Below are 21,791 nucleotides of genomic sequence, written 5' to 3'. Positions count from 1 at the left end.
AGCCAGTTTTCAGCTGTTTCCCAGTTTTCAGCTGTTTCCCCTTAGAGATGGGAGCTACAAGGCATGATTCACTCTGACACCCTGCAACCTCTTGCTTTGCTCTCCTTTAAAAGTGAAAAGGAAGGGCTTTCCAGAAGATAGAAAAGTTTGCCTGGATAGGTGATGCCAGAATTTCCAATAGTGACCCTAATAGACAAAACCCTTGGGAGCTCTAACTTCCAAAGGGAGCAGACCTCAGTCACTAAACAACAACAACAACAACAACAACAACAACAACAACAACAGCAAACCTTGAGTGTCTGACAGAAAGAATGAAAGCTCCCCTCATGGAGCATCCCCAGGGCACTCGTGCTCACCCAAGGCAGGGAAGAGGCGGAGTGGGCTGGGGACTTGTCATTGCAGGATCCTTTTCCTTAAGCAAGCTCATTTTGAGATTTGGAGGGAGGATTGGTTAGAGAGGGTTGCAAAGCTGCACTTCTAACTGCCCCGGCCTGTGGCCCCACCTGCCTGTCAATTTCAGTCCACAAGTCCCGCATTTCTTGCTCTGGGGATGTTGAGAGAACACAGGCTTTCTAGCGCTCAGGGATGCTCTCAGGCCAGTTCCCTGCTGACCTTTAATGGACTCAGAAATCAACTTTCCCCACAGTCTAAATTGTTTGTTTGCGTTTGTTTTCAGCTTGCCGGAGCCTCCCACACAGCCCACCCCTCTCCCCCTCCCCTCTGCCCCCTCCCCTCCCTCCGGCCTTTCGTGCTCACCAACTCCCCCCCCCCCCCCACCCGCCCCCCGTCCTCCTCTTTGTTGTCTCCTACCTGCTGGCCAGGCTCTGCCTGCAGTGCTGCCTGAAGGGCATCAGGTGGTAGTTCATGGCGTCCAGCAGCAGCTTCTGGCAGACCGGGTCGGTGCGCATGAAATCCACTGACTGGACCCGCTCCACCAGCTCCGGGGCCGGGATGAGCGCGAAGCGGAGGCGCTTCATGAGGTCGGGCGCGTACTGCATGCGGGTCTCGCGGTCGTGCTCCAGCCACAGCACGGACATCTGGAAGAGCGCCAGCTCCGACTCCACGGGGGGCGGCAGCGAGTCCAGCAGGGCGCGCATCTCCTCGAAGTTGAGCAGCAGCACATCCTCCACCAGGTACTTGTTGGCCAGCTTCTTGGTCTCCTCCAGGCCGTGCAGCGCGGCGATCTTGCACACCTGCTTGTAGTTCTGCACCGAGATCTGGTCGTTGAGGAACTGCACGCAGAGCTTGGTGACCTGGGGGATGTGCAAGATCTTGCTGACCGACAGCACCTCTTCCACCGTGTCCAGGGAGAGGGTCACGTTGGCCGTGTAGAGGTACTCGAGCACCAGGCGCAGCCCGATGGACGAGCAGCCCTGCAGCACCAGGTTGTTGATGGCCCGGGGACTGGTCAGCAGCTTGTCGTCGGGGGAGGAGGAAGGAGTCCCGGGCTCCTCCTGCGGCGGCGGCGGCTGCTGCTGTGGCGGCTGCTGCTGCGGCTGCTGCTGCTGCTGGTCCTTGGGGGCCCCCAGGCCGTCCTGGCCGCCGACCCCTCCCCCGAGAGGGGGGTGGCTGGAGAAGAGCGATCGGAAGTACTGCGAGCAGGAGGCCAGCACGGCCTTGTGGCAGTGGAACTGCTGGCCCTGGGCCGTCAGGGTCACGTCGCAAAACAGCTGCTTCCTCCACAGCAGGTTGAGGCCGTGCAGCAGGTTGTCGCTGTGGCTGGGGTCGAAGGTGGAGGTCCTGTCCCCGGATCTGGACATGGCGAGCTGACTCGGCGCACCTGGCTTTAAACCCTCCTCCAACCTGGCACACAGGGGTGGGGGATGGGAGGGAGGGGAGAAGTGTAGTGGAGGGGGTGGGGTGTGGTCAGGGTGGGGAAGGGTGTGGAGGGGAGGGGAGGGTGAAGAACAACAATCAGTGCTCAGCTCGGCTCCTGCCCGGCGTGCCCCAGGACCCAGACCCTAGGAGTAAGGTCGGAAGGCAAGGAATCCGTGAGCGCCACCAAATGGGCCCTGTCTGGGGTCGGGGCGCGGGTTCAGCTCCCTGCTACTCCTCTCGCCACCGCCCACACACTTCGTCCCTCACTTTCCTAAAACCACCCCGGCTCGGCTCTTGGCAGCGACAGCGGTGGCAGCAGCGACGGCAAAGTGGCGGCGGAGGCCGAGACACCTCGTGGGCTTGTGTCCATGCCGGGCCTGAGGAAGGGAGAGGCCGGGGAGTGGGGACCCGGGGGTTCCCCGAGAGCGCAGAGGCGACCGTCGGCGGAGGTTCCAGGTCAACTTGTGCCTGCAGCTTTGGTCTTCGCAGTTGGTCCAGTTTGGAGGGGGAGCGAAGGGGACCCGATAAGCGTGTGGGTGGGCGATTCTCAGCCCTCCGAAAGCTGGGAACCCCTTCGATTATCCGTGCTGCCCCGAGAAACTCCTAGGCTAACAGTGTGAGGTAGCAGATAAAGCCCTTTCTTCTCCCGGGAAAGTGCAGCGGAGCGCGGTGAGGACCAGCTCAGTGGACTCGGCAGAGGCGGGAGCTGTCCTTATCAATTCTAGCTCATTTCCCTCACCCCGGCCCTGCCTGCTTCCCTGCTTCGCAAACTGTTGGCTTCCCCGTCACCGCTCAGTTTTGCTCATTTTCCAGAGACGCCTTCAGACCTGGCAGGAGAATCCTTTCAGCCCCCCCACCCCCGGCCTCCTCTCTCCCGCCCCCCCCCCACTTCCCCCGCATCTCAAAGCGCGGAAGTTCAGACGTGTATCTCCCCTTCCCTCGCGGGGCGGCACCGGGGAAGGCGAGGAGGGAGCCGGTGGGGCCACTGGGGCGGCTTTAGAGCCGGAGCCCGGAGGCCCTGAGGGATTCACGTGAAAGGCTGCGTCTCCCAGGGCAGCAGGAACACAGGCTTTAACTCCAGTAACTGTGAGAAGTTCAAGTTAACTGGCAGGTGTTGGGGGAGGGGGTGGGGGCTGGCCAACGTTGGGGGTGGGGTGGGGTGGGGTAGGGGGTGGAGGTTCCGTGCGGGGTCCCCGCATCCCACCCCGCGTCGCCGCGCGAAGCCGCAGCTTCCTTCCGAGCCCCTCCGTACAAGCCCCAGCGGCCCCCCACTCGGGCACCCCCACTCTCCTGGCCCTGGAACTACTTCTGTAAAAAAAAGTCTGAGCCGCCCGCATCCAGGCGGAGGACGGCAGGCCGGGGGAGGCGAGGCGAAATCGATCCGCCAGGTCCTTAACCTGTAATTGCACCTTCCAGGGCCGAGCAGAAAGGGACCCTCTGCCCACATCCCGCCCGCGCGCCCGCCCGCCCGGGAGAGCCGCCGCCGCCGCCGCCGCCGCCGCCGCCGCCGCCGCCGCCGCCCGGCTCCGAGGGATCCCGCCGGACCTGCCCCTTCCACTGCGGCTCACTCTCTGCCCTGCCTGGCGCCAGTCCTGGATCGCCGGCTTCCTATTTATACCACAACGGGCTCCTCTCGACTCACTTTACCATCCCGTTCCAGGTGGACCCTAACCTCCCTCGAGCTCCCTCCCCCGGCAGGACCCCCTCCCCCAACGGCCCCCCAAAGCTCGGGCTTTCCTGAAACATCTCCCAGAGTCTCTCCCTTTAACTGGACCCGGTCATACCTCTCTTTCGCTCTCCCCGCTTCGTTGTCTCGCTCCCCACCCTCCACCCCCCCCCCCGCCCCATTTTCCTCTTCCCCTTCCTTCTTGCTCTCCTCCTTTGCCTTTCCCCCTCATCTGCTTATTTCTTGCCATAGGAGTTTTATTCTTTATGAGCGTTTGCCACACAACCCCCCCACCCCCACCCTGAAACACTCCCTCCCCGTCCCTTCCCCCGCCAACAACCCAAAAGACAGAACAAAATACACACAAGGCAGACACAAGGCCAGAAACTTACCTGCTTTCAACCAGCTGCAAAGTCAAGGCTCACTTAAGCTCCCCCCCAAAAATCAATTGTCCTTCCTTTTTAAAGGTTTGCTCTCTCCTTGGGAGGGGGAAAACACCTTCTGGATCCGAACTCCAGGCAATCACTCTTTACAATTTATTTTGTCGTACATCATTTGATCACCATGAATTAGCAACAGCAAGAAAATGTAGGAGAGGGAGAAAAGAGAGAAAGAGAGAGGGAGAGAGAGGGAGAGAGAGAGAGGGAGAGAGAGAGAGGGAGCAGAGCTTTCTGCAAGAGAAGAAGAAGAAAAAATGTACGTGTGACAAATTATGCTACCAAGAAACAACACATCATTATCCTTGGGCCTGGGGCTCAGTGAGTCGTAACGAGAGTAATAGGAAATCCACGGTTGGGGAGAGAAACGGTCGTGCTTGGCCAGTAGAGAGAGACCATACAGGGGGATGGATGCTGGAGAGACTCGCAAAATTATGGCTCAAGGCTATTGTAAAAATTGTCGAGCGTAAATGACTGCGATTTCAAACATCTTTGGAAGAAAGAAGGGGAAAAAGCGAGCCCCCCCCCTTCCTCCCTCTCCCTCTCTCTCCCTCTCTCTTCTCTCTCTCTATAAAGAACCGTCAAGTTTTAGTGCGCATTGCTAATTAGTCAATTTCTCTCTGCCTTCACAGGCTGGCGACTTCGCTGCTGAGCTGAAACTGCTAATTTCTGTGACCAGCTTTTTTCTTAGCTGTGATCTGGATGAATGAGTAGCTGTCTCACAGAGATGACAAAAATAAACTCTAATCCCCCCCAAAATTTCCACTACATCTTTCTCATGCATAGATTTATGATCTTCAAGCGCTCTGTGCAATATGCAAACTTTTTTTTGTGTCTGTATATATGCTGTTGTTTCCAGATTTCACTACATTGGTATGCTGCTCCCCCACCCCCACCCCCACCCCATGAAATGCAGAAACCGTCTGATCTCAAAGTATGCCAGGATGCCACTTTCTAGTGTCTTGATATTTGGGGTTTGTGTCTGATTTGAAAGACACTAGCCCTCGCCTAAGAGGTGAGTGGCTGAGTGTACAGACTGGGGGGGGGGCGTGGGGTGGGGAAATTAGAGCGAGTAGGACGGAATAGAGGACAGCCCTTCTCTTTACGTGTGTTTCCCTGTACTATTCAAGCTTTCTGATCTTGTTGGAAAACATATTTTCTCTATTATTTTGTCTGGTTAAGCAACCATCTCGGAACTTCTGTGTCAGCTCTTCAACAGATAGGGATTCAGAAGTCACATTTTTTTTTAATTGAAAGATTATCATATTGTCAGATACATCTTTCAATTAGGAGTGTTTGATTTCCAGGAGCTAGAGAGTCAAGTGCTAGGAAGCCCAGCTGCAATTTCACAAATGTAACCTTTAAACTTTGGACCTCATCTGGTATATAAGGATGACCACATAAAGCTCACATTTTTGACCCTGCTTAGCATGCAGAACGAAGCCTGGAATGATTCTGGAATTTCAGCTGTACCAGAGATTCATGTGTATTTTGGTAGAGGACACGTTCTCTAGACTCATTTCATGATGTATTGCGCCCTTACATTTATAGCCCTGCATTTTGGTTGTCAATGGGGGTTGGGGTTGGAGGTGTCCAAGAAAGAAAGAAGGGGGATGGGGGGAGAAGAAGAAGAAGAAGAAGAAGAAGAAGAAGAAGAAGAAGAAGAAGAAGAAGAAGAAGAAGAAGGCATGCCCTTGAATAAAAGGAACATGAAAGAAAGCTGGATATGAGTTAAATTGAGTTTTCTTTGCCATTAAAGATATGATTATGATTCATTCTAATTCATATGTGCTCTGATTAGTAAACTTATTAAAATACACATAAGGGCACCACTGAAAGGCTGTCTTTCCACCTTCCCTTTTGATTTGTGAGAGATGGAAAGAAACCTGCTTAAGTGGGGGGGGGGGGAGAAACTGAAAATTCTTTGGTTTAGAAATAGGGAATTCCCCATTTAGAATAATAAACATTAACGTGCATGTGGGATATTTGCTCTTCAATAAATGAAGAAAGATCCAACTGAAGAATTTTACTCCTCACAAAGGCCCTTCTCCATCAAGGTCCTAGGTTGTCTGAGAGTAAGATACTTTATTCAGATCTTGTTGAGATGCTGCATTTGATATTCGTATGCATAACAAAAAGCTCAAATACAAGGTAAAATAATAGAAAAGGATTTTTTGTTTAGAGCAGGGAAAAGAAAGAGAATGGATTATCCAAATATTCTGGCCCTACTATTTGTTTTGAATTTTTCCTTTTTGAATTTCCCCTATTTAGGTCCTGAACAAGAAGATTGTGTAAATGTAATATACAGTCTTTTTGTTGATGGGGGGGGGGTGGGTCTGTGTCATTAGCAATTAAAGCTATCAAGTATGTGGAGTATCACCAAATTCTCATACATTGAAAGTATAATTTGTATAGTATGCTTTTGATGTTTATCTTGTATGAGCTTCCATTAAAGTATTTGGAACTAAATTCAAGGGTCAATAAGAGTATTGATCATTAAGCTATTGCCATCTTTCCATTTTATCAAAAAGGAAGTAAGATGTGCTTTGTAGATCTCTAAATATCTTGATTTTGAATTTATATGTATTTTTTACTGATAAGATATGTTGATCACTAGTTATGATTACAAGGATCTTTGCTGCTCCCAAACAATATGAAAGGGACATTTCAAAATTTTTAACTATCTATAATTTTGATGCCTATTTAACAACCAGAGTGGAAGGGGAAAAGAAGAATTGGGGTTCTTGCAATTCTAAAGCAGCTGTTGAAATCAGTGGCTAGTCTGTTTTCTCCTGGGTTTTAAAGTTACACAATTTGAGAATGTTTAAAATTTCAGAGAAAAAATTACAATTGTGGCCATTTTGTAAGCAATTAAAAATAATGTTGATAATAAAAAATCTCTTCATAATCTGTGTGTAAACTAGCATATCCATCATGTAAGGCTCACACCTCCAATATCTTGCACTGGCTCTGAATGCAATTGTTGCAGAACTCACAAATGATATGACACTATTTACAATAAATCCTGTTATGAAGGATTCAATTTGCAGCAATCAGATGCTAGCTACTAAGCGATTGTAAGTATTTGAATTTTATCCTACTTCGCTGTTCAACGTACAGCAATTGCATCTGTGTGTTTGATCTGTCCTGCTGAGCACTATCAGCCGTTTGCTTCTCTGCCACTATTGTTTTTAAAATGGCAGGAAGGACGTGACTAGTCAAGAGCACTCAGCAGGATGGATTTCACATGGCATAAGAGAAGCCGGAATTGTCTTATCAAAAAAAAAAAAAAAAAACCAACTAAATATGATCATGTAGTCATGTAATTCAAGCAGTCTTCATACTTCGGCAGAATTATCAAAATTATTCATCGGTGAATCTGCATTGAAACCACGTACAGTGGAGAGATTCTGAAGCTAGTGCCACTGAGCAGTCCACTAGAGCAGCCACCAGCTCTGAGCAGTCTGGTCAGCCTTCAGGGTAGCAGGGACCCGGGCGAATCAGTGGGTCTGGTTGCTTAGGACCATCTCGCTGGACTGGATGAACTTAAGATTCTCTTCAGAACAGTTCCAGAAGTCTTTCGCTGCTTCACATGAAGGGGCAGCCACACCGAAACCTTATTTTCCTCATTCTTGACTCTTCTGCTTAAGATGTATGATTATCACCAAGTTATATAAACATCACAGCTTGGCGTCTCCTGTGTTTCTTTGGCTTCGTAAATACTACTTCCTGTGGCCTGACCTTTCTGATTGCCACCATTTGTAAAATGGATGAGGGGAAAAATTTTCCATTTTTACCATAAAACTGAACAAAGAAGGACCTCCTAGATCCCCGAAGCTAGGGAGAGGCATGACCCAGACAAAAATCATAAGTTTCTATTTTACATCGTGAGTAGATATGGTCAGAAATATCACAAAACCATCCACATCAAGAAACTTATTGAAGAGCAACAACAAAAAATAATAATAAATAACTGAAGTAGAAGTAAAAGATAAGAAATGGTGCTGTTGGCTAGCATTTAGTCAAAAGCCAATGGTTTGCTATTACCCCAGGGTCAAGCCCAGCTCCTCGGCCAGTGTTCCAGGTTCCTAGGCTCCTGTTCTAGTTCTTCTGGGAAGTCTGCCGTTAGCTGCTTTCTGAACACATCCCGCTTTCATACCACATGTTTATGTTGCATCCCTACGGGAAGCCTTGGTTCTCTACATATAGAAATCCTACCCATTTCACAAGATTAAACTCATTCCTTTCCACACTGAAACTCTTCTTGGCAACCTTGAACAGACTGATCATAGCTAATTCTTACTGAACTCATTACTTGTTTGGTGCACACTAGCCGAAATCCTTTAGATGTTTTATTTTCTTAATCCTTTTGCTAATCCCATGACAGAGTATGGTAGATGGTAAGAATGATTCCAACTCTTCATCCTTCCTGGTATAAATACCCGATTATAAGGTGGCTTTGCTGTTCTCCCCATCAAGAGTGAAGTCTATTTCCTCACTCCTTGAATGTGAGCTGGCCTTAGGACTTGTTTGATCAATAGAATGTGCCAGAAGTGACTGTGTGTCAGTTCCAAGTCTGAGCCTCAAAAGGCCTTGTATGCTTCAACTTGCCCTCTTTGAGTCCTGCCAGCTGCCATGTGAAAAGTCCACGTTAGCCTGGTGGCAGATGAGATCCCATGTGGTCCCAGCTGACCTGATAACTGAACTCAGAATGTATGAATGAGCCAGCCAAGATAGGGGAACCAATATAGCCGAAATTTACTGACACACAGAACTCTTAAGGAAATAAATGGCTGTTGTTTGAAGCCATTCATTTTTGGGGTGACTTGTTCCATAGTAAAGTTAGCTAATAAAGAAAGGTATCATTATTTTATTTTATTTTTTTTTATTTTTTTAAATTTTTTTTCAACGTTTTTTATTTATTTTTGGGACAGAGAGAGACAGAGCATGAACGGGGGAGGGGCAGAGAGAGATGGAGACACAGAATCGGAAACAGGCTCCAGGCTCCGAGCCATCAGCCCAGAGCCTGACGCGGGGCTCGAATTCACGGACCGCGAGATCGTGACCTGGCTGAAGTCGGACGCTTAACCGACTGCGCCACCCAGGCGCCCCTTGGTATCATTATTTTAATCTTACCAATGAGCAAAAGGAAGTGCAGAGAAATCAAGTAAAATTTTCAGGGCCATACAGCTTTTTAAAGGTAGGGCCAAGATCCAAACCAGTACAACCTGACTCCAGAGATTAACCATTCTGCTACACTAGCCACAAAAGAAGCGCCTGCCTTCTATGAACGTCATTCGTTTATTCACCAAGCATATGCTAAGCATTTATTATATACCAGACAATGTGCTGAACATTGAAGATACAATGAGGACTAAAACTGCATCCTTGCCCTCAAGGGGCTAACATTCCAATGGAGGAGACAGGCAGGTAAATTAGACACAGCATGTGAATAATTACAAGGTGATAATTGCTCTAATAAGGGTATGTGTAATGAACTACTGGAGCAGAAAGAACAGGCTCCTACCTTCCTTATAGAACTTATTACCTGTAATACTCTTTTGACATTTATTATTTACTGCTTTGCATTGTTAGCTGCTTGTTTAGGTAAATATATTTTAGGATGTCAACTAGATTATAAGCTTCTAGAGGAGAAAAAGCCTTGTATCTGACAAAATCTCCCATGGTCCATAGCTCTGTACCTTGTCCATAATAGTTATTCAATAAATATATTGATGGACTATGAAAGATGAATTTTCAAATTTATCAGGGGAACAGCAGAAAGAACAAGGATGTATTTTATAATCAGGGACTGTGCTGGGCATTTTAACTAAAGTGACGTTGCTCAATTTCTTGATTTTACTGATGTACTGCCTAAAAATTAATAAAATCTTTATAACATTGTGAAGTAAACATTTATTGTTCATAGCACATAGATAAGAGTCTGATAGAACCTTATGAATGTTTCCTTCAAATCCTTCACTTACGGCAACCATCACCAACAAAGTGCTCTAAAAATTTGAAGAGAATAGGTACTTTTTTGGAAATACTGATTAAACTAGTAAACAAAGGTAGCAGAGAGCCATGATTCTCAGCCTGCATTCCGGAAGGAGACCACTGACATTTGAATCCCAGCTTTGCAATACTTCCCTTCTTTGGACTTTGGATAAATAACATTTCTCTGCCCAGTCTCTGCATCTGAGAATGGGGATAATTATAGTGCTCTCTCCTAGGGTTTTATAATGCTTAAAATTTTGGAAATATTTGTAAACATGCTTAGAACAGTACTAGATACCTAGTGAGCACCATGTCAATGTTTGCTGCATAAAAATACACATATGTAGCTAACGACTTCTTAGCTTTCCTTTTATTTTTTTCTTTTCTTCACATTATATCTAGTCCTCAACAAATATGGGACAGAAGGAATAAAGAAATCTATATTTCTCAAGTTTGCAATAATCCATAATGCTGTTGAAGAGATAACTCGCCACTTTAACAAAAGAACGATGTGTTGTTTGTTTGTTTTTTACTTTGTTCTTTAGATATTTTGTGTTTCAGTTTGTTTTCCTATAGTTTTAAAAACCACCATTCTTTCACCTTGGGAAACATTTGGTCTTTGATGTGTGTGTCTTGGGTAACTGAGATTCTAAAAATGAAGGACATTTATTATTAATAATGGTTTGACCATTATTAATAATATAATATAATAATGGATAGGTTGCCAAATATATACCTGACTCTGAAAAGTGCCTTTTTGGCAATAGGCCTTCATGCCAACAACTGAGCAGAGAGAGGATGTTGTTGGGCTACAGCTTTTGTCTTTGACATTACTTGTGACCCTGGACAAATCACTTTTATTCTCCAGGTCTCAGTTTCCCCATATTTGGGGAAAAAGAGGATTTTATTCATTTAACTAGTATGAAGCTGCACTGAGACAAGATTAGAGTGAACATTTCCCAAAGACCAATTGGGAATTTTCTTCGTGACTTGTAGAGTAAGATGAAGGTTTAAACAATACAAGAAGAAAAAAAAAATTCTTCTTCCCCTGAAAACTGGTCAGAGGCTTGAAGTCAGAGTATTTACTCAGTCATCTTTGTACAAATAGTCAGATACAAACACATAAAAAATTGGAAGGATTTTGAGTGTATCAACAGAGACACTCACAAATAAATTATTTTATATGCATCAAAGTTTTTGAGGAGTTGGGTTTAAGGGAAAGTATTTGCTTTACTATGGAAAAGCCATATTCTGAATGATGAGTAAAGGAAGGCGTGGAAATCATTCCCTGTTAGCAAGACAATGCGTCTTTATCACGAAGGGTTGTCACCCAAATTTGCAAATTATCCTAACCACCTTCTCCACCCTCAAAGTTTTCTTTATTTGTGGCATTTTTTTTGTGCTCTTACTAATTCTTAAAAATAAAAATACGTATTGCTGTGTTGGAATATTCACCAGCTCACTGAAATTTTTTATAGTTAAATAGAAGGATGTAAGTTTGTTAGTCAAATACTTTGATGCTTTTTTTAAATTAAATTTATTTTATTTTATTTTTGTTTTTTTGAGAGAGAGAGAGCGCGAGCATGAGCCGGGGAGCGGGAGCCAGAGGCGAGGCTCAATGCGAGGGATATGACACTCCATGATGTGGGGCTCGATCCCAGGACTCTGGGATCAGGACCTGAGCTGAAATCAGTAGTCGTGTGCTCAACCGACTGAGCCAACCATGCCCCCCAAATATGTATGTGCTTAATCAGTAAATATTATTGTATCATTACAAGGGCATACCATCTTGAATGAGGTCTAATTTCCTTTACAGATAACCTGTTTATATGTTTAAATATCTGTTTATTTCCGTTCCCTACTTCTTTGATATTAGTACAAATTTCTCCAATTGTCCATTTTCAGAATAGCCTTTCTCCATTGCTCTCTTATCTTTTTCACCATACGCTTTCTACTGCTCTATCCCACACCAGTACACTCAATCCTATTTTTACATATGTTTGTTTAAAATACAGTGTTTCATAATATTTCAGAAAAGCTGTTCAAATTGTTCAAATTCTATTAATTGATATGGTTATATTGTTAAAGTATCATCTGACAGTTTGGATACGTTTTGGGGTTTGGTTGGCTGAGGTGACAAAGAATTCTGTTGGGGATTTCACTTCATTTTATTTTTTAAAAGACAACTGCCCAACTAAAGGATATGTTTTCTCAAAATCTGATGGTAACATGCAGCCACTGCTAATACAACATGATAAATCTAGACTGGAAACTTTCACTTTGTCTTTATATATTATTGAACTCAACATTAAAGTAACTTGGGTCAAGATAAGGACTGATTTAAGTTCTCGGTGGGGACTTGAATTTCATCTGCAAGAATATTTTGTCCGGTTTTATCTTGTTTTATATCAATATCAATCAATGTATATCAACTGGCTTTCTAACAACAAAGGAAACCAAATGCTTCAAGAGAAAAGTGTCAAGAAATGCTCTTATTGTAGAAGTTTAAGATGGAGCTCTTAGGAGTTCTCATCTTTAAGAAGGGCTTTCAGGGGCGCCTGAGTGGCTCAGTCAGTTGAGCGACCGACTTCGCTCAGGTCATGATCTTCTGGTCTGTGGGTTCGTGTCCCGCGTAAGGCTCTGTGCTGACAGCACGGTGCCTGGAGTCCACTTCAGATTCTGTGTCTCCCTCTCTCTCTGCCCCTGCCTTGCTCACACACTCTCTCTCTCTCAAAAATAAATTAAAACATAAAAGAAAAAAGAAGGGCTTTCAATTGTAACTGCTTTTGCAAACCTAAAATGTATATGCTCTTGACACAAAATTCTACAGCATCTCTAAAGTGGGTAAAAATTGTCAGTTGAATCTCAAATGTAAATGCTTATTTGCCCATTTAATGGACATGTGCTATAGATGCTTGGGAAAAACTCAAGTATAATGATTTTAGGTAACATGTGCAGTATTTAATTTTGAAGGTAAAATTTTAAATATGTGTGTATATTTGTTCTTGTTCTCCAAAGTTACTACTCCTCAGCATGGGTAGCTGTCAGTACTTGCCAAGTGTATTTTCTCTTGAAACTATTATTAATGTAATATTTTATTTAGTTTCTTTCTAAGCTACAGAGGTGCATTTAAAATAATATTTTTATTTTAAAATAGATTTAGATTTACAGAAAAATGGAAAAGATAGTACAGACAGTTCTCATATACCTGGCACCCAGTGTCACCTATTATTAACATCTTACGTTAGTATGGTGCATTTGTTACAATTACCGAACAATGATTTAAAAAATTTTTTTTAATGTTTATTTATTTTTGAGAGAGAGAGAGAGGCACAGAGTGTGAGCAGGGGAGAAGCAGAGAGGGAGGTAGACACAGAATCCAAAGCAGGTTCCAGGCTCTGAGCCATCAGCACAGACCAAGCCACCTAGACTCTCCTTAATGAACAATATTGGTGCATTATTATTATTAACTAAAGTCTATAGTTTTTTACAATTTACTTCATTTTTACCTAATTTCTTTTCCAGGATCCTGTTCACAATATCACATTACATTTGGTTGTCATATTTCCCTAGGCTCCTTTTGGCTTTATGGTCTCTCATACTTGTGTTTTTGTTTTGTTTTGTTTGTTGTTGTCGTTGTTTGAATGGATTCCACACCCAGCACAGAGCCCAACATGGGGCTTAAACTCATGACCCTGAGATCAAGATCTGAACTGAGATCAAAAGTCAGATGCTCAACCAACTAAGCTACCCAGATGCCCCGGACTTTCCTTGTTTTGGATGACCTTGAGGTTTTAGGGATATTGAAATGATAACTTGTAAAATGTCTGTCAGTTGGCACTTGTATGATATTTTTCTCATGATGAGACTGGGTTTATAGGTTTTTAGGTGGAGACCACAAAAGTGAAGAAAGTGTCGTTTAAATCTCATTGTATCAAGGGTACATGTGATCAATATGACTTACCATCGTTGATGTTAAACTTGATCATCTGGCTGAAGTAGTATTTGCCAGGTTTCTGCACAGTAAGGGTACCCCCCTCCCCGCCCCCCGCCTTTCCCCCTTAAATTGTACTCTTCGGAAAGAATTCATTATTCACAGGCCACACTTAAGGAGAGCAGAGTTAGGATCCAACTCCTTGGGGGTAAAGAATCTACATAAAGTATCTGGGACATGTCTTTAAAGGAGATTTATCTATTCTCCCCTATGTATTTATTTAATCATTTCTCTATATCAGTTTGGATCCATGGATATTTATTTTTGTTCTTTGGGTTATAATCCAGGACTACTTTATTTTGTTGCTTGAACTGCTCCTATATCCCTTGACATACTTCTATCATTACTGTCCTCCTTTCCTTCCTCCATTTTATTCCCTCTCTCCCTCCCTTCCATCCTTCCTTCCCTCCTGGCATGGCAAGATAGTGCATGCTCACATTGTATATTTAATGCCTCAGTCCTAGAATCAACCATTTCTCTATGGTATCTTCCTTCCTTTTCTTGGAGGCAGGATTAGAAATGAAGATCCGAGCATTAGGTGTGCTAGCTGCTGCTGGGGTGCTTCCGTTAGAGCTGACAGCTGACAGGACAAGGAAATATACGTATGTATAGTATCCCGTATGTACACACATCTATACATGTTTCTATATGGAGCCATCTGTATCTACATTAAGCTAACGACAAGTTCATATTGAAGTCTCCCACTCTAATCCATTATTAACCCACTTTATTTTAACTGAAATGGCTTACATGGGAAAAACATGAAGAGAAGGAAGAACAGGCAAAACAATGTCCCTACTTTGGGGTTGAGGAGGCCATAGAGCACACTGGGCTCTTGCAGAATGTAAACAAGTGCTCTTGTGCAGGAATAAACTACATACTTGAGTAACAGTCTTCAGATTTATCATCTAATGAGGTTATACTTTAAATGTGTAACATGCAGAAAATGAATATTTGCATTTGAAGTCAAATAAGTTTTTTAACTGAACTTTTCCAAGGCCAATATTTTTTCAATAACTTTTCAAATAGAAAGGTGTCAGAATTCTGTAACTGTAGAGGAAGAATTCTAACACAGGCATATTGAGAAGAACGTTAAGAAGGCCTGTTAAGAAAAACATTCCGGCTCTAGCTTGGTCTTGTTTCTACAGACCTGATTTTGCTTCTATTGATTCTGATGAGCACTAGAAGTTCCATAACAGGATGGTTGTAGATATAGTTGGTCTAATGGTTCAAAGTCCAAGGGGAGTAAGGGAAAAGAACACAGAATTTAGGATCGAAAGAAATGGATTTGAGGATCACCTGCATCATTCATTGACAACATAAATATCCTGATGCCTCTAACCTTTAATTTTCTCATTTGTAAAATGGGATAATAATAATTTGCATAACATTTATTTCTAAGAGCAGTATAACAGTAAAGAAAGCAAATATATGTGAAAATAATTTTTGAACTGAGAAAAACAATGTAAAATTATTATGGGAGGAAATCGTACCCATGTAGGTAGTTGGTGATACTGCATAGTGATCAAGGACGTTGGTTTTGGAAAGAGGTTGAGTTAAGACCCAGCTACACAGTTTACCAAGAAACCTAATTTCTCAAAGGATCAGTTTTCTTATGGGTAGAATGGGATTCATTTGGATTTCAGTTTAATCATCTATGGAAGAGAGAAGGGCATTATGTGGTTGATAATATCCTTTTAAGCTCTAAATATCTAAATTATTTCCTTGCAATGCTGATCGAGGCATTGGATATGGGATCCCAGCTCATAATGCAGAGCATAGGTAAATTCTCTTGAAGTAAGTAGGAAGATTGGGCCTCCAAAGCAAGCCTGAGGGATCTCAGATAAATGATGCCTGCATTCGATGATCAGAGGAGGCTATACTCTGGGAAGCCTCCTCACTTGCAAGGGCCCCTTCCAAGCCTCTGGGAGTGGCCCTTGCAGTGTGCAAAAAATTTTTTTAAAAAGGATGTTTTAATTGCAACCAATTAAAATTTCTCTCTATTTTCACTTTGAATTTCCCTCATGTCAGATGGTATTGGGGGAGCCATAAACATTTTTGAGATGTGATGGAAGGGAAGTTGAACAGAGAATGTAGTGTGAATTGAGTAGGGTGTATTTATGTGTTCACAATTACTTTCGTGTAGAATTAGGTTATTATTAGCTGCCTCAGTGAAAAAATGACTACCAGGAATATTCTGGCTTTCCATTGTAATGACTCATACAGCATCAAGGAAAAAAAAAGTGTAGGATTGGAAGTTCTATTGTGATAGGAATGTGTACACTTGAAACAGTCCTTAAAGAATATGGGGGTATTTAAGATGATTCCCTGCACAAGAAAAGTGAAATCTCATAGCTTGTAGATGAAAGAAACTTAGAGTTTTCCCTAAAACATATCGTACATGTTGGGAAACTGAAAGAAATGTGCTATGCTATCAATAATAATAAAAAAAATTGATCAATCATGGTAGAAGAAAGACTAGAAAGACGGCTCTTTTGTCCTCTAAAAAACTATTACAAAATTTTTGCCATCATGCAATTGAAGACTATGAAGTCAAAATTTCATGGAAAAGAGCATTATAAAGGTATGTATTAGTTAATTACTTAAAGTTATGTTATTTTTGTGGATTTTGCAATGTTTGTAGTAATGCTGCCTTTTAAAAATTTGTCATTTTAGGCACCAGAGAATGTGTATCTACTCATGTTTCCTTCTTTAAGAATTCTGCCAAGTCTGTGCAAATAGCTGTGGTGGTAGATGGATTTCTCTGATGCACAAAGATATAGGCTGAATGTACATTTCCTTTTAGATCTTTTGTATTTCAGGAATTCCCGTGAAATGAACAGTTGAAGTTCCTGGAGTTTCCTTCTGTTTTTATGGCCTCTCCCTGCCGATCTGGAAGAATCCTATGGCTTCTGAAGGCCCAACTTGCTACCTGGAGGCGCTTAGGCAGTTAACTGATCACCACTGGGGATAGAAGGACCAGACTTGTTTGTTTCAGTTGTGCTGGTATATAGATGGGTCTCACTATGTATTCATTCATTCATTCAACAAATATTTGATGCTATTTGTGAGACGACTTTTGCATTCATATGTTGTTTCGTAGAATAAATGCTTTGAGGTTCGTGCAACAGAAGAATTGGTACTGTGAGATCATCTAAGCACACCATCACTTACCAATACGGTTCTGAAATCTGTAGAAACCTAAAAACTCTTCTGGGATCCCAATCTGGATTTTTTTGAACTCATACAGATATGTGATGGCAATTCAGTAGCTTTCATCCTCAGTTGCTTTATTCTAATGGCCAACATGTCAGAATCTGATAGAGTATTTGTGCTAAATAAATTTCTTAATAAAAATGCAATGATTTAAAAACAGCAAATTATTTGGGAAAATAATGCATTGTTGATTAAAACATCTAAATAACAATTTAAGTAGTCAGTTCTCTATCCCAGGGTGATTTTGCGTGTATGTTTATATGCATTCATGAATGTATCCATGTGTGCACACACACATATGCGTGTGCACACATGAATTATACTTTTCCATAGATGCACATCTACATACACGTCCATAGATACTCATAGTGTATATAATGTCTGCGTGAGTGCACTTTGTAAAGCTTAAGAATTGCTTTACCCATTCTTAGAGGGTATGGTCTATTAAAATATTGTTTTAAGACCAATGTAATACCTTTAGTGTAGTAAGAAATATTACCTGTTTCCTATGACCCATGTAGATTCTGCCATATAAGAATATACACACGTTTGCTCAGTGGCCTTGTATATTTCCCAAGAGTGGGGCACCAGGTGGCAGATGCCAACATTAAGCAACTAAAAAAATTTCGCTCTACTCTCTAAATATTTCAAAGTCCCCAGAATCTAAATTTTTGTACAGCTCAGCCCCACAGCATGGACTGAATGGAAGGCATATGTTTTAAGTGAAGGACTTTCTGAGCCCATTTCTGGCACCCAAGCAGCAAATACTGGCACATGAATCTGAGCTATAGATCATTCAGAATGGAGTTGGTCATTTTACCCACAACTATCTGCAGAAAACACCAACCTGTTATCACAGTATCCTAGTCAGCAATTAACTGGAGGCTGTGCCCATCCTCCAGGGTCCCCTTCACATTGGAGACACTCTCCTATTTGCTCTCTTCCATACCCTACTGAGAAGACATGTGGTTCCACTATGAGGGCCCAGGGGTAGCTTAAATATTTTCTGAAGTTATAGCTTACTGTAAGCTTTCATGCACTTACTCTGCTGAAGAAAATGAATGTACTACATGGAATCACACTTCTCCCACAATATCCCTGAGTCTCCACAACCTACAGACATATAACAGGCAAAAGAGTGCTTCTGGACACTCATCTATTAAACCATTTTCCTAAAATACCTACAATCTTTTCATACGAAACAGAAAAATAAAATCATTAAACCTATGGCTTGTCAATCACTTTGTCAAATCTCAAGAAATTGCATAATAAATTGTATACCTGCATCAAACACGAACACCAGAGGAGTCTAACAAGCTATGTATTTCCAATCTGCTTGTTCTTGTATCCAAACAGTAGCTTTTGTTTTCAAGAGAAAGTCTACATCCTTTTGGAAGGCTTTTACAAAATATGGACATACATTTATCTATCAAACTAAGTAGAAATAATTGAAACACTTAACATGCACAGTAATGGGGAAATGCACGAATAACTTCATTACTAATGTCTATTGATTATTTATGTTTTCAAACAGGCAAATGTGCTGCTAGTATTTTTATCATGTAAATCTATATGTGCATTTTGGTTTTACCTGTTTATTGGCAAATTTACAATCCACATTATGGGCATTTTTATTGCTTTACACACTTATTTGGTATGCACATAACCAAGGTCAGTTTACAAACTGACTAGTGTTTACTCAATTTGATTACTATGTTACATTTCTGAGCAAATTTTCCCTTTGGAAAATTAACTGTACAAGGAAGCCCAGTAAATCTTTACTTAAAAATTCCAAACTTTAGATTGATTTCAGCAGTGAGTTTGTATTGATCTCAAAAGCTTCGCGTTCCTAACTAAAAACTAATCTTTATTTCACCCTTTAGTGACTGCAGCCATAAATATGCTCACTCCTACCAGTGTAGAGTGGATTAATGGTTATTGGAGATTGGGGCTTCCAACTGAGTCTGGGAAACCTTAACCTTTGGAGGACAACATGAAGGCATTTACCCCTTGTCAGCTATAATCCCTAGGTTCACTTTTGACATTTACCTGAGTGTTAAAGAGGAAGCAGAGCAGGGACTGGGGAATAAAGCTCCAGAGATTCTGCGTGGCTATTAATCACTCACAGTTAGATTGACTGCCATGCCTGAAGCGGCTGCTTCCGGCCATCAGAGTCACGGGAAGGCAAGGCCCCCCGGCTCCACTCTGGAACCTGGGTTAACTCCTCCTGGGGAAGACTTGTACCGCGTGTCTGCAAGGAGGGGCTCCCTGCAACGCTGAAACCCATCTGTCACTATCCTTCCTACTTTGCTGTATTGATGGAACTAATATTCTGGGGAGTGTGTCCAACCCATTTGTATGATCTCATTATAGAGAGTTAAAGAGTTAAAAAGGAACAAAACAGGATTTGTTATCGAGGGATGATCAATAGCATTCCGGGGCAGCAGCAGATGAAAGGCTGACAAATGGTAATGAAGCTGTAAAGCAGTGTTTCTCAAAGCGTGGTCCTGGGTACCTCCTGGATCACAATAACTGGATGAGATTGTCAACGTAGAATCTTCTGGCACCAGTGTTCCGAACTTCAACAAGCACTCCAAGGAGTTCTTATGTCCCACAAAGTGTGAGACACACAGTCACCCTTTTCCACTTTATTTTTATTAAAAATTTTTTTCTTAAATGTTTATTTATTTTTGAGAAAGAGACAGAGGGCAAGCAGGGGAGGGGCAGAGAGAGGGGAGACACAGAATCCGAGGAAGGCTCCAGGCTCCGTGTCAGCACAGAGCCCTACGCTGGGCTGGAACTCACCAACCGTGAGATCATGACCTGAGCCCAAGCTGGACGCCCAACTGACTGAGCCACCCAAGCACCCCACCCCTTTCTGCTTTCTATAGTGGAAAGTAAAAGTTTTAATTTTCTTGGAAATGATGGCAGAAATTACTATTAGCTAACTCAGTACCCATATTTGTCTTTCTTTTTTATAATGCAACCTTAATTTTCACCTGAGCTCCTTGTTGCACAGTTATTATTTTCCAGCCTTCCTGACAGCTAGAAATAAGAGGGGCTTTTGTGTAGGCCTCATAAAATGGCTCCTTTAAAGGGTTGGGGCATGCCCTTTATCTTCCTTTTCTTCGGTGTGCTGCCTAAATGTGTGTCCATATTAACCGGAACCTCAGCAGCTCATCCTGGGCCACGAGGACAAGGCTGACACCTGAGATAGGTGGGTCAGAGAACTTGAAGCGGCTTGGGTCCCTGATGATTTCATGACAATACCACCCTGGTCCTGGGCTGCCTATGACTGGATCTCTTTTACATGGCAGAATGAAACCTGTGTGTTTAACCCTTTACTGGGGGGGGGGGATTCACTATAGTTCATAGCTGAATGAGATTAATAACTGCTACAGATCCCTTGACGATTATGGGTTAACTTCAGGCAAAATCCTCCCACTTTGGATGACCCAACTTTTCCCAAGCTTTATTATTGCCCGTGACAGTGAGAGTGCATCTGAATATTAATTGTCATTTTGTTACATTTCTGTGGGCTCAGGAGTCAGGAAGGTACTCCTAGAATTTCAGAAAGGTCTGTGTGCTGTTAAAAAAGCTGAGAAGCTGTTACAAATGTAAAGTCTTGGACCCGGTCCTGGATCTACTGATCTGTTGTCCACAGAAAGATGATAGGTTTGCAGTGGCTAGGTGGCTGGCCATGGGGGTTCTAGGGAGGGCGGCAGCCCCAAGGACAGAGGAGCATGCAGGAATCTAGATTGTCTGTTAGAGCAATTGATCACTTAGTGGTGCCCTCCATGCTCCATGAAGTTAACCTTTATCAGACTTAAGGCTAGGCCTGTTACATATGGATGAAATGCAGTGTCTTAAAGACATTCGAAGCTTAAAGTGTTCCTTTTACCTTGAGGAAGAAAAGATTGTATTTCTTTTCTCCCATTAGTATTTTTACTTCTTCTGTTTCCAAATCTGATGCTCTCAAGTCGTTACCTTTGCGGAGGGATAACACTTCCAACCCTTACCGTCATGACTCTTAAGACAATGTGCAAATACAGCAAGCAAAGATTCTCTATTTCCGTCACTGCTGCTGGCGCAGTTATTGAAGTCATTTATTAGAGGCTTTGTCCCTTTTTTTCTTTTCACCTTCATTCTGCCACAGATGCAGTTACAACCTTTAACGTGATTATCTTTATTGATACATTGATTAATGAAACGGCTACAGATTCACTTGCCCAAATTCATTATTTAATATCATAGTCCAACATCTCATATGACTCTAGTTATATTAGAACAGGGACAATCAAAGTGTGGTCCCCGGACCAGCAGCAGTAGCATCACCTGAGAAGCTGTTAGAAATGCAAATTCTTGGACCCAGTCCTAGATCCACTGAATCAGTCCTACTTCCACTGGAAGTAGTGTCCAGAAATCAGTGTTTTTACAAGGCTTCTAGATGATTGAGATGCCTGTTCAAGTTTGAGAACCAGTGTTCCAGAGTGAGTCCAGTCATGTCTTAAACCTAACCCACCAAGAATAATTAAAGGTATATTCCTCAATGTTTCCATAAAAGTGAAATCTTAGATTCCTATATATGGGAATTGAACATTTAATTATATTGCTTTCATCTCATCTATCTTCAGTCTACAAATAACTGGGTCAGGCAATAAGA

General features: G+C 42.9%; 1 protein-coding gene across 1 annotated transcript in view; it reads right to left on the bottom strand.

Annotated features, from left to right (window-relative positions):
* Window positions 1-1,896, bottom strand: part of KLHL14 (kelch like family member 14) — a 103,770-nt gene extending 101,874 nt beyond the window's left edge. Inside the window, exon 1 of the mRNA XM_058692406.1 lies at window positions 811-1,896. Within this exon, the coding sequence (XP_058548389.1) occupies window positions 811-1,760 (950 nt within the window). The 5' untranslated portion in view covers window positions 1,761-1,896. The remainder of the gene's footprint in view (window positions 1-810) is intronic.
* Between the last annotated feature and the right edge of the window lie 19,895 nt (window positions 1,897-21,791).

This window comes from Neofelis nebulosa, chromosome 11, assembly GCF_028018385.1.
Source record: "Neofelis nebulosa isolate mNeoNeb1 chromosome 11, mNeoNeb1.pri, whole genome shotgun sequence".
NCBI classification, from domain to species: Eukaryota; Metazoa; Chordata; class Mammalia; order Carnivora; family Felidae; genus Neofelis; species Neofelis nebulosa.
Note: the sequence above shows the minus strand (reverse complement) of the source record. Positions and strands in the feature narration are given on the sequence as shown.